General features: G+C 45.7%; 1 protein-coding gene across 1 annotated transcript in view; it reads right to left on the bottom strand.

Annotated features, from left to right (window-relative positions):
- Nucleotides 1-12,028, bottom strand: part of LOC309564036 (uncharacterized protein) — a gene marked incomplete at both ends in the record, with an annotated part of 57,679 nt that extends 45,651 nt beyond the window's left edge. Inside the window, one exon of the mRNA XM_082268661.1 lies at nt 11,957-12,028. Within this exon, the coding sequence (XP_082124787.1) occupies nt 11,957-12,028 (72 nt within the window). The remainder of the gene's footprint in view (nt 1-11,956) is intronic.
- Between the last annotated feature and the right edge of the window lie 349 nt (nt 12,029-12,377).

The following is a 12,377-nucleotide window of genomic DNA, read 5'->3' as shown; positions in this document are numbered from 1 at the left end:
ATCACCAATATGAAGGAAATGTATCAGCCCTGTAAGTGGGGGAATGCTATGACCCTGAAGGGGTACATCTACGTTTCCACACTATATATGGCTGGGGAGCGCACATCTTTCTATAAGTGGGCGCACTTCAGCTCTGCACTTCAGCGATTGCACAAAGCGAGAATACACAGCAAACTACTTTGAAAAACGCCAAACAGACTGCAGGTGACCTTGTTTCCCCATTCCGCTCTCCTTCCTCTCTGTAACATGCACTTTCTACCAATTCTTCTGATAGTTGTGTCCTCACTCCTTAATCTCCCTTTCTTCACCCCTCTTCTCCACCCCACAGCCTGTATATATCACCCTCACTTCTGTGCTCTCCATATTCCTGCACTCACCCAACTCCTGCTAATTCTAAACCCACGTGCTAATAAAACCTCCAGAACCCTGAGGCATGTACCTTCATATATATTGCAATCCCATATTACCTCCCTCACCCTTCTGCTTCTCCCAACCTCTGGAGATTAAACCCCAAACCCTGGGCCTCCATCGCTGAACTGTATCCAAAGCTCCCATCACCCCATGCCCTCTGGCAAGAGCAGCAATCCACACAATTTAGTTTATAACCCTCTTATTCCCAAAACCAGCCTCCACCTTCTCTTGCGCCCTTTGGAATGCCTGCTCTGTCTGTAACAAACTAGCTTCTGTCCAGGACCTCTTTATCACTACTTGCTGTTACTGAAACCTGGCTTCATGAATCCAACACTGCTGCTCCTGCTTCCCTCTCCCATGATGGACTTCTCTGGACTCCCTTCCCGAGACCCTGTGGATGGAAGGGAGGTGGAGTGGGAATCCTTCTAGCCCCACATTGCATCTTTCAGGTACTTCACCCACCTGCCTCTCTGTCACTCTCCTCATTTAAGGCACATTGTATTTATCGATTTTCCCCAGCTTATTTTAGAAGTGCTGTGATCTATCTGCCTCCTGGACTCGTATCAACCTTTCTTGATGACTGGCTACCCTACTTTCTCTTTTCTGAAATTCCCAAAATAATTCTCGGTGACTTCAACATCACTGTTAAAACTAACACTCCTGCTACTTCTAAACTTTTCAGTCTAACCTCCTCTTTTGACCTGAAGTAATAGATTCATGCTTCCACTTTGATGGCAACACCCTTGACTATGTATTCTCCTACCTATGCACTCTATGCAAGCTCTCCAACAATCCCTTTTCTCTCTCTGGTCACCACAATATTAGTTTCACAATCTCCCAGACTTTCTCCCCCTCTCCCTCCAACCACCTAACAGTTACCCATAGAAACCTTCCCCACGTAACCCTTCTGTTCCCTGCTACTGACTACCTCTATGACAAAATCTCACCCATGTCCTGCCACAATCTAACCACTTCTGTCTACAATAAATCTCTGTCCTCCACCCTGGATGAGCTTGCCCCCCTCAATACACACAGATTTAGGTCCCGACCCCTACAACCGTGGCAAACAGAGGACACCAGAAGTCTCAAAAAACATCTCTTGAGCGCCTGTGGTGTAAGAATAAGTCTTCTAAAGACTTCAACCAATATAAATCTGCCCTCCAAAAATACAAATCCTGTTTCCTCACTGCCAAGCAGACCTATTTTATCACTCTCATTAACAATTAGTCTTCCCATGGCCATCAACCCTTCTCTACCCTTAACGCTACTTCATCCTCAACTGCCTTCATCCACTAACTGATCCACTGCCCAGGAGATCGCCAATCACTACAAAAATAAGATTGATACAATTCGTGATGAGATCTCCGCTGTACAGATATCACTCTGTATTCACCGGCACAATCAACTCTTTCCTTTTTCAACCTTTTTCAACCCTGCTACTATACACGAGGTTGCTAAACTTTTTTCAACACCCACCTAACCACCTGCTCCCCGTACCCTTGCAAATATTGCGGTCACCCTCTGACTCTATCCTACACTCTTTATCCAACATCTTCAATCACTCCCTCTCTTCTGGCCTCACTCCCATACTTAAAAAGACCTTCATTGGACCCCACCAATCTTAACAACCTACACCCTATCTCCTTGCTCCCCTTTTCCTCCAAACTTCCTGAATGTCTAGTCTAAAACCAACTGAGCGACAATAATCTTCTTGATCCCTTTTAATCAGGATTTCATCCTCAACACTCCACAGAAACTGCTCTCCTTAAACTTCCAAATCATCTGCTAATGGCCAAATCCAATGGACACTATTCTGTACTCCTACTTCTGGGCCCCTCTGCTGCCTTTGACACAGTAGACCACCCCCTCCTTCTTAAAAAACTCCAATCCTTTGGTCTCAGTGACTGTACTCTTAGCTAGTTCTCATCCTACCTATCCCACCACACCTTCAGAGTCACAACTTTACTTCCTCCTCTCCTCTTCCTTTCTCCGTCGGGGTCCCACAAGGGTTCTGTTCTTGGACCACTCCTGTTCTCCATCTAAACCTCTTGCCTGGGTGAGCTCATAGCCTCCATGCCTTCCAATACAATTTCTACACTGAGGACACCCAAATATTTGTCTCTACCCCTCAGCTCACTCCATCAGTCTCCTCACATATAACTGGCTTCCATTCAGTGTCCTCCACCCTCTGCCAAACCCTCCACTGGCTTCCATTCAGTTTCCTCCACCCCTCTCTGCCAATCCCTCCACTGGCTTCCTTTCAGTGTCCTCCACCCCTCTCTGCCAATCCCTCCACTGGTTTCCATTCAGTGTCCTCCACCCCTCCCTGCCAATCCCTCCACTGGTTTCCATTCAGTGTCCTCTACCCCTCTCTGCCAATCCCTCCACCGGCTTCCATTCAGTGTCCTCCACCCCTCCCTGCCAATCCCTCCACTGGCTTCCATTCAGTGTCCTCCACCCATCTCTGCCAATCCCTCCACTGGTTTTCATTCAGTGTCCTCCACCCCTCCCTGCCAATCCCTCCACTGGTTTCCATTCAGTTTCCTCCACCCCTCTCTGCCAATCCCTCCACTGGTTTCCATTCAGTGTCCTCTACCCCTCTCTGCCAATCCCTCCACTGACCTCAATTCAGTGTCCCCCCAAAGCCATCCACAACTCAGCTCTCAGTTACATCACTAACCTAGTCTCACAATACCAAACAAAACATTCTCTTTGTTCCTCCAAAGACCTCCTGCTCTCTAGCTCCCTCGTTACCTCCTCCCATGCTTGACACCAAAGATTCTCCTGAGCCTCTCCCATATTCTGGAACTCCCTATCCCAATTTGTCTGTATCTCCTACTCTGTCCACTTTAGATCATCCCTGAAAATCCTTCTCTTCAGAGAAGTCTTTCCTGCCCCACCTAACTGGAGTTTTATTTTCTCCATCAGCTCATCCCCCACAGTAATTGCCTTTTGTATCCTTTGACCCTCCCTCTTAGATTGTAAGCTCTAATGAGCATTGTAACTGTACTGTCTGTCCTCACGTTGTGCAAACTGTTGGCACAATACAGGGGTTGCAATTGCAACTGGGCCCCATGCTCCACTTGGATAGGAGGGGTGGTGGGGGCAGCATGTAGAGAAATCACTGTCCTCCTTTTTCCTCCTGTGGCTGCAGGGGGGAAATGGAGGAGATTGGTTCCCCTGTATGCTGCCCCCGCCACTCCTCCTATCCAGTTCATTTGTGTTCTGCTGTTTCTGGGCCCCTGTGTGCTGCCCTGCCCCCCCACCTCCACTGTGCTCCCTCCCCTCTCCTGCCAGCTGCTGCAGGGGATGTGTCACAATAGAGAACCAGGAAGGGGTCGGTAAATATGTAATTTACCAGCTCCTTCCTTTTCTGAATGGACAGAGTCATAGTCAGTCACATTGTAAAAAAATAAAATAAAATTATAAAAAATAATACATTTAAAGTATCAAAAAATAAAAACTACTGACACCAGTGGGTGAACTTCCAGGATCGCAAAGGTCACACTTGCGACCAAGCCCTGGCATTCCACCACCATGGGAAGGGCCCCAAGATGGCAGGAAAGAGGCCCACTGCAGAACTTGTGAAAGGGTCCTGCTGCAAGACTGTAATGAAGGGCCCCGCAACGAGAGTAAAGGGCCCCAGGATCAGTGTGAAGAGCTCAAGGCTTGAAGGGAAGGGCCCCGGCCAGGGGGGCCCTTCATGGTTTCTAGCACCGGGGCCCTGCGCCTCTGGCACAATATAAATTCTGTACAATAATAATATATGTGTGTATCATCAACTGCTGGAGATAAAAGAGGTAACAGTGACTATGGAGGAAGAGGACGGACATGACGGGGGGGGGGGTTACTTGGTGAAAAAAAGATCTTATTACCTCCTCTGCTGCCACTCCCAGCAATGTCTCCTCGCTACTTCGTCCTGACTCACCTCTCACCCGGAACTTCCTATTTATACCTGACATCACTTCCTGTCTGTAGCTGACATCACTCCCTGTCTTTCATAGAGACTTCCTGTCTGGATAGAAATGAGATCACCACCTTGTGGAGCTCAGAGGAACTGCAGCCCCGAGAAACGTCTCGTAGTGTGAACACGGCCTTGTGATGTGTGTGTATATACTGTATATCCTTATAGATGGGCCATCTCCACTCCCACCAAGGGGGAGAGAAATATATTACTGCCTATTACAATAAGGTGACCAGATTTTTAAAATGAAATCCGGGGACATTTATTTTTTTATTGGCAAATGGTAAACTATTTTATAATCATATTTTCTTCTAATGATATATGTGGTGTATGTGGGATGTGTTTATGGAATGATTGTAAGATAAATACGTTTTCCTCCATGAGACAGAAAAAAAAAAAGATACTTTTTAGAATTTTTTGGGATATGACTACCAAATGTTAAGAAGATAAGAGGAAAAACTTGGAGGGGGGGATGGGGCAGCAAAATTCAAATCCAACCCGGGCAGGAGTGATGGTGTCACCCTCTCTGCAAAAGGTAAGAAATATTGCAGAGCTGCAATAGTGGTGAGACCCCCCGATATATATATATATATATATATATATATATATATATATATATATAATCATAATAATAAAATATGCACATCAATTGTACATTGTATTACGATTATATATCGGGGGGTCTCACCACTATTTGCACATTGCAGCTCTGCGATATTTCTTCCGTTTTGCAGAGAGGGTGACACCATCACTCCTATATTCTAATACACGGGATGATTAGTAGCTCTGTTATTATTATTGTATGTGGGGGGGTTTCACCATTATTTGCACATTGAAGCTCTGCAATTTCTCAGAATATTTGTGCAGAGGGGGTGACACCATCACTGCTATGTTGCAATACATTGGTGGATTTGCACTGGATATTCATGTATAGGTGTCACCATTGCACTTATAAGTCCATTTGTAGAATATTATAGATGAAGTGTAGGGCAGTGCTGCATTTTTGGCTTTTTATTGTTGCACGTTAGATGAGGGAACCAGATAACAAGATTCTCTTATTGCTTTTCAGATTTTTTTACTAGCTTTGTAGATGTTTTACTGGATTTTTTATTGCCTCTGTGTACTGGTAACCAGTGGCCCTGCCTATTGGTGGTCAGTGCAACCCCATGTACGCTGGTGGGGTGTGTGCCCCCTGTATGCTGGAGGTCAATGTGTCCCCTGTATGCTGGCGGTCAGTGTGCCCCCTGTATGCTGGCGGTCAGTGTGCCCCTGTATGCTGGAAGTCAGTGTGCCCCCTGTATGCTGGAGGTCAGTGTGCCCCCTGTATGCTGGAGGTCAATGTTCCCCCTGTATGCTGGAGGTCAGTGTTCCCCCTGTATGCTGGAGGTCAGTGTGCCAATGGGTTGTTTGAACTGAACAACCCAGTGCTGCAAGGTGATGACCACTAAGACATTCTGCTGCTCTGTCCTTCTGTTCAATTTGCACCACTCTTCTAGCATGAGCTTCTAGATTAAACATCATAGGGAAAAAGGCAATGCACTCCTTTGGAAGTGCTAAAAATACTTGCATTGCAGTTACCTCTGCAGGAAGGGAGGTACAAAAACCTGCTTATAGATCATCCTCATCTTCCTTTTAGGAATTGTTTGAAGAGGGTTAAATTGGTCAGTTGAGTGGTCCTACAAGGGAAAAGCTTGACATGGTCAGAGTTGAGACTCCTTGCACAGGGAGAGATGTAACAGACTCCTTTAGAGTGTATTGACTACCTGTGGCAACCTGTTGGTAGGGGTCATCCTCCTCCCTGGATGCCTGAACAAAGCAGGACATTTATACAGGGATTTTCCTGTCAAGCACCAAAGGCCCAGTCTATGGTGTGCCTAATACATGCAGATCTGGAGAGGCTTAATAGAAAGTGTCCATTAGTCAGCTTCCCATACACCAGCTTTATGAGGCCTGCAGAAGGGCTGACAATCCAGGAACAGTATCAGTAAGGAAGACGCTGCCCCCCTCCAGCTATAACCTGCATAGAGCAGCCACAGCATAGAGGGATTAGGCTGCAGCGGCACAAGGACCTGTCACAGTAAGAAATAAATCCATGATAAACAGACACGGTGCAAAGGAGAACTCCATATTATAAAGAAATAAAATATTATAACCTATATAATTGTTACTCTAGCTATGTTGTATTTCTTTTTTTTTTTTTTTAATTCGTAATTCAAACTACGGCTGCTAAAGTCTCCTAAGCTGTCAAAAAAGACAGTGTAACAGTTGTTTGATTGCTGGGTGAGAAAAACCCGTAAGGGGTTAATTACTGCTAAAGGAATACTGACACTGCAGCTTCTCACATCAGAGCACCGTCCCAGCAGGTGAATAATCAAACAGACCCTGCCATACAGATGTAGAGCCCTCCTAGGTAGGTGCTAGAATGAGTGGATAGAGTTTTTCGTTTCTCTGCCTAACAGGGACACAGCTCATGCTGTCTTGATGTTTCACACTGATCCAATAGCCATGGAGTATATTGGACAGTGGGCGGAGTCCTGGCAGATGAGAGCATGGATGTCTGTAGCAATGTTGTTGAAGTATTTTTCTAATTTGTGTATGTTGTCTAGTATAAGGTGTTATTAAACCGACTATTTCTGTTTTTGGTTGTTTCAGGCCTCGGAACATAACTTCCTCTCTTTTGTGCTTATAAGCCCTATTGTAAACTTTTTCGCAGTGTAGTAGCCTCTAATAAGCAATCTCTTTGGAAGGGAGTCCGCCTCCCGTTTAAAATCTTCGTTGTTCGAACATATTGGATGCAATCTAAGATACTGGGAGTAGGGTATACTATGTACCGGGGATTTGGATGAAAGCTATTGGCATGTAAAACGTGTTCCTGGCTGTCGGTTTTCTATAAAGTGTAGTTTCTATCCCGCCTTCTTCTTGTATAAGAATTTGTAAGTCTAAGATCACACTACTACACATATACGGTATCTCACAAAAGTAAGTACACCCCTCACATTTTTGTAAATATTTTATTCTATCTTTTCATATGATAACACTGAAGAAATGACACTTTGCTACAATGTAAAGTAGTGAGTGTACAGCTTGTATAACAGTGTAAATCTGCTGTCCCCTCAAAATAACTCAACACACAGCCATTAATGTCTAAACCGATGGCAACAAAAGTGAGTACACCCCAAGTGAAAATGTCCAAAGATGAAGAAAAACGGCGTTATCGGTTGATCCCTCGCACTTTCGCTAATTGGTTGCAAGCATTTGCGATTCTAGCTAGCATCATTGGAGAGCGGAACCCCCGAACATTGTTCGGCTCTTTTCTGCTTCTTGGATGCCATAGGCGAAGCTTACAGGGTTTATGGTAGTTCGGCGTGGCTGCGGTAGGACGAGCAGTTCTGGCAGCGCAAAGCTATACGATCGTCCTTGAGGTGGGACCACAAGGACATTAGCCTCTGGATGCAGCTTATGTCATTGGCGATGGCCCCAAATCAGTTTTTTCCAGGGTGGGCCGGCGTTCCAAGGTGTGGTGGGAGGTGCTGTGGGTAGCGGATCTGGATAGCAGCGACCCAGACGTTCGTTTGGTGGTTCTATATTTTATGGCTAGACAATTCGAGCAGGACGTGTCAGCATCCGCCATAGCTCGCAAGTTGTCCAGCCTGGCTTTCTTGTTTAAGTTGCAGGGGAACTGTGATTTTACGAAGGATTTAGTTGTTCGGCAAGCTCTGAAGGGGTATGGCCGGTCTCACGTCCTGTGTCATTTCCCCTCCTGTTGGATATTGTCGCCACATTGGGGACCCTGTGTTTTTCAAGTTATGAAGTCCACATGTTTAGGGCAGCATTCTGCCTCGTGTTTTTTGGGACTTTTAGGATTGAGGAGCTGGTTAGCCCTTCCAAGGTAGTTTCAGGGGGCTTGCTGGCGCATGATGTCTCCTGCACTGGGGATGAGGTCAGCCTGTTGCTCCGCAGGTCCAAAACGGATCAGAATGGGTAGGGGCGCACAAATCAGGTTGTTTGCCATGCCTACATCGCCTTTGTGCCCAGTGGGCGTGGTGCAGGATTTTCTGTCAATACGGGTGTGGGTGGCTCTTTTTTAATCCATGCTGACGGGTCTTCTTTGTCCAGATTTCAGTTTATCGCGGTGTTTCTAAAGTGTTTGAATGTACTGGGTTTCGATGCCAAATGCTGTGCCTCACACTCCTTCCGTATCAGGGCGGCCACGGAAGCCGCCCGATGGGGGTTGGATGAGGAAGCGGTTAAGCGGATTGGAAGGTGGGATTCAAAGAGGTTTTTGTTGTATGTTCGTCCTCATCTGTTGTAAGTTTAGTGGGGTATGTCAGTGTTTGTGTCTGGTTCCACAATTTACCTTTTAGACGGGCTCCAGCACTTAGAGACCGGCTTGTTCAGAGCGAGTACAAAGGACATTCCAACCTTAACCCCTGTAACTACAAAGGGACGTACATGTGTGGGTCCTGCAACTATTGCAGATATATGTACACATATAAAAATCCCACATTACCCAATGGCACCAAATTTCAAGCTAGACACTTTGCAAATTGCCGCACGCATGGGGTTGTGTATCTATTACTGTGTGATTGCGGCTGTTTTTATGTCGGGAAAACCAAACGAGTTTTGGAGACGCATTTACCGACATATCAGAAGTATGCAAACCTGTGATCCCAAGTTGCCACTGGGACGCCATGTCACCCTGGTACATTCTGGGAAATTCCCCAAACCCAAATTTCTTGTTCTAGATCGTATCCATCCCAGCTCCAGGGGCGGAGACTGGAACAAGCGTCTCCTGCAGCTGGAGCTGAGATGGATCTATTCCCTTAAGGCTACTGAACCCCCAGGCTTGAATGAGGCAGTCTCTTTCAAGCCGTTTTTGGAAGGTTTTAATTCAGGAGGTATGGAGAGATAGAATATTACTAGTTTTGTCCGGCCCCCTTTTCGGGGTTTTCTTTATAATCTAGTCTTGTCATCATTTTCTGTTCTTTTTTGTAGTTTCATTTGTTTTTTCCCTCCACATATAATAGCTGTCTGATTGTAAAAAAACAGGTATGATTGTTCCTTACCGATGCTGATAACAATGAGGACCCTTTAATAAAAACAAATGATTTCATATCCATTCTTATAATGAATCCCTATTACGCTGTTATATACATCTCAATGTTTAAAAGATTATTGTCAGTCATGTAATACTATGCACAATTTTTATTGATAAATTAAATTGTGTTTTCCTATAGGTAGTTGATGGGTTTGTGTGTCCCCTTCCACTTGGTCAACCCGGTGTTCTAAAATTTAGTCGGACCCTCGTCACTTCCGGTGATACTACGTCACCACCAGCTGGAGCGACAGCTGTTGCGAGCCCCGGTGCGCATGCGCCCAAGACATTTTCCAGGTCAGATGAAATTTTAAGACTTTGCTAACAGCTGACTGAGAGGAGGCGGGGCTGAGGTGGGACGACAACACCGCCGCAGGAAAATTTTACAACACCGCCGCATCAAGAGCTGACTTAGAGGGGACTGTCCGTCCCGAGGAGGCGGGAAGGAAGTGAATATATATAATTTTAGAACACCACCTGAGGTCCCTAGACTTTCGCACTCAGAGCCACTTCCGCCAGTGTTCTCCTGATACTTCCTCCCTTACTGACACATACCTCCGCCTGAGGTCCATAGACTTCCGCCCTCACATAGAAGTGAATTCCGCATTCTCTATGGAAAGTAATAGAGAACTAATAGAGAACCCCTCTAAGTCAGCTCTGATTGCTCGATGATGCGGCGGTGTTATACAATTTTCCCGTGGCGGTGTTGTCGTCCTACCTCAGCCCCTCCTCCTCCTTCTCTCAGTCAGCTGTTAGCAAAGAATAACATTTTATTGGACCTGGAAAATATCTTGGGCGCATGCGCACCGGGGCTCGCAACAGCTGTCGCACCAGCTGGCGGTGACGTAGCATCACCGGAAGTGACGAGGGTCTGGAATTTTCACGGGTCCGATGACATTTTAAAACACCGGCACGGGAAGAGGCGCCCCTAGGCAGCGTAGGTCTTTTACTGCTGACACTTTGCAAGTGTCCACCGCGCTTCCTCCCATAGCTCCGCCTACGCATGACGCAGCGGTAGCATCACTTCTGTGCCGGTGGGGCGCGAGTAGCCGACCACGCCCCCAAAGCATCACACGGCAACGTGCGTCAGGTAAGAGACTTTGAGATCTCATCTGGCAGCCTTCAATTAATTTGCTCTGGAATATCTTGCACTCTGCGGGCTTCTATTCTAGAGGATTCCCCACTTTGCATACATTTTTGTATTTTTACATTGAAATGTTTTTTATTTATTTTTTCTTTGGTTTTCAAAAGCAATTGGACACTAATATGATCAGTATCTGATATATTATTATTGTTATATTTACCGTATCTGGTTTTTCAGTTTCATTCAGGTACAGACCCATTTCTTACATATTAAATACTTAGACTGCAACAAACTTATTTATTGTCAATTTTTCATGAATTGACATAGATTTTTATAATTTTTTGAGGCAAAAAAACATATTGTAAGTTTGTTTCTTATACTTGTCTTACTGCAGCTTTGCATGATTTGGTCTGGTTTGAATTGCTAAGCCCTATTGGACTCCCTCTGTTCCGAGTGATTCGTGGGCGCACTACCCATTAACTCCTTGTGTTTGGTTACAATCATCCATAAGGGTCTCACCTCATGACCACGCAGCACCGGCTGGGCTCAACCTTTCCCTGTTTTTATTTAACAAGCACTTTGTCATTTACTGTGCAAACCAACCACGTAAGTGAAATATGTTTTTTTCTCAGATGTTTTTCTATGATCAGTCAAGTCACTGTGCATAAGTTTTGTGCCAGATTGTATGAATAGTTACATGTTATATACCATATACTGTTATATACATATTTCAATACTTACAGAAAAGTTTCCAGAGTAACCCCTGATGAAGAGGTGATTGACCTCGAAACGTGTCGGGTATCCAATTTGGAATGGATGGGTGAGTTTCCACAATCTTGCACATGTCATATATGCTTGTTTATGCTTTTAATGCGACACATTTGTCTGCCTTTTTTTGTATATTCTACTTGTCAATAAATTATAACTTTTTAAACACGACCTTTTTGGCATCTTCATTGTGCCTAAAAAGTCCCACCCAAGGGGAACCACAATTTTTTGTTTTCCATAAAGGGATGTGGCACATTTTTCTAGAGGACCACAACGGGAGCACACACAGATAGTGTTTGTGTCTGTGTTTTTTCTATGTGAGGCTATTGAGGTTGGCGTTATTTCGCTTTGTTTTTTGTTCTTTTCTTTCAGGTACTCAACCATGCCACATCTGGATATTGGGACACTCCTATGTGTTTTGGGGTGCCAGGCGAGCAGACATTCGTACCAATGGGAGACAACTAGGGCTCCCTAGACAAGAGGCCTGCGTCCGCTGGCTGGGGGTGCCGTGGATGATGTGGAGCAGGATAGTGCCAGAAATTTATAGGTTTGCGAGATTAGATAGGCAGCCGGTGGTGCTAGTGCTTCATGTGGGAGGCAACGATTTGGCAGTCAGGTCCATGCAGGAACTCACACGGGACATCAAGCTTGATTTCCTTCGTCTCCGGGTTTCATTCCCGCAGTTGATCATTGTATGGTCTAACATCGTTGCCCGCACTGCATGGCGTTATGCCAGGTCGGTGGAGCGTATCAACAGGGCCCGCATCAAAGTGAATAAGGCGGTTGGAAAATTTGTTTGTCGCAATGGGGGAGTGGTGGTGTGGCATCTGGAGTTGGAGGTTGAGACCTTGAGGTACCTGCAGGGGGATGGTGTGCATCTTAATGCAGTTGGGACAGATTTTTGGGCTCTGAGGCTGCAGAACGGTATACAGCGGGCTTTAAGGGTGTGGAGGGGCACTCAAGGGTAAGGTTTCACCTTTTGGTGTGCTATGGCTGTTTTTGTTGGTCTTTGCTGGCAGGTGCATGAACATTGAAGACAAGATAAAGGTTCTGGA

The sequence above is a fragment of the Pelophylax lessonae genome, assembly GCF_965119305.1.
Source record: "Pelophylax lessonae genome assembly, chromosome: 9".
Lineage (NCBI taxonomy): Eukaryota > Metazoa > Chordata > Amphibia > Anura > Ranidae > Pelophylax > Pelophylax lessonae.
Note: the sequence above shows the minus strand (reverse complement) of the source record. Positions and strands in the feature narration are given on the sequence as shown.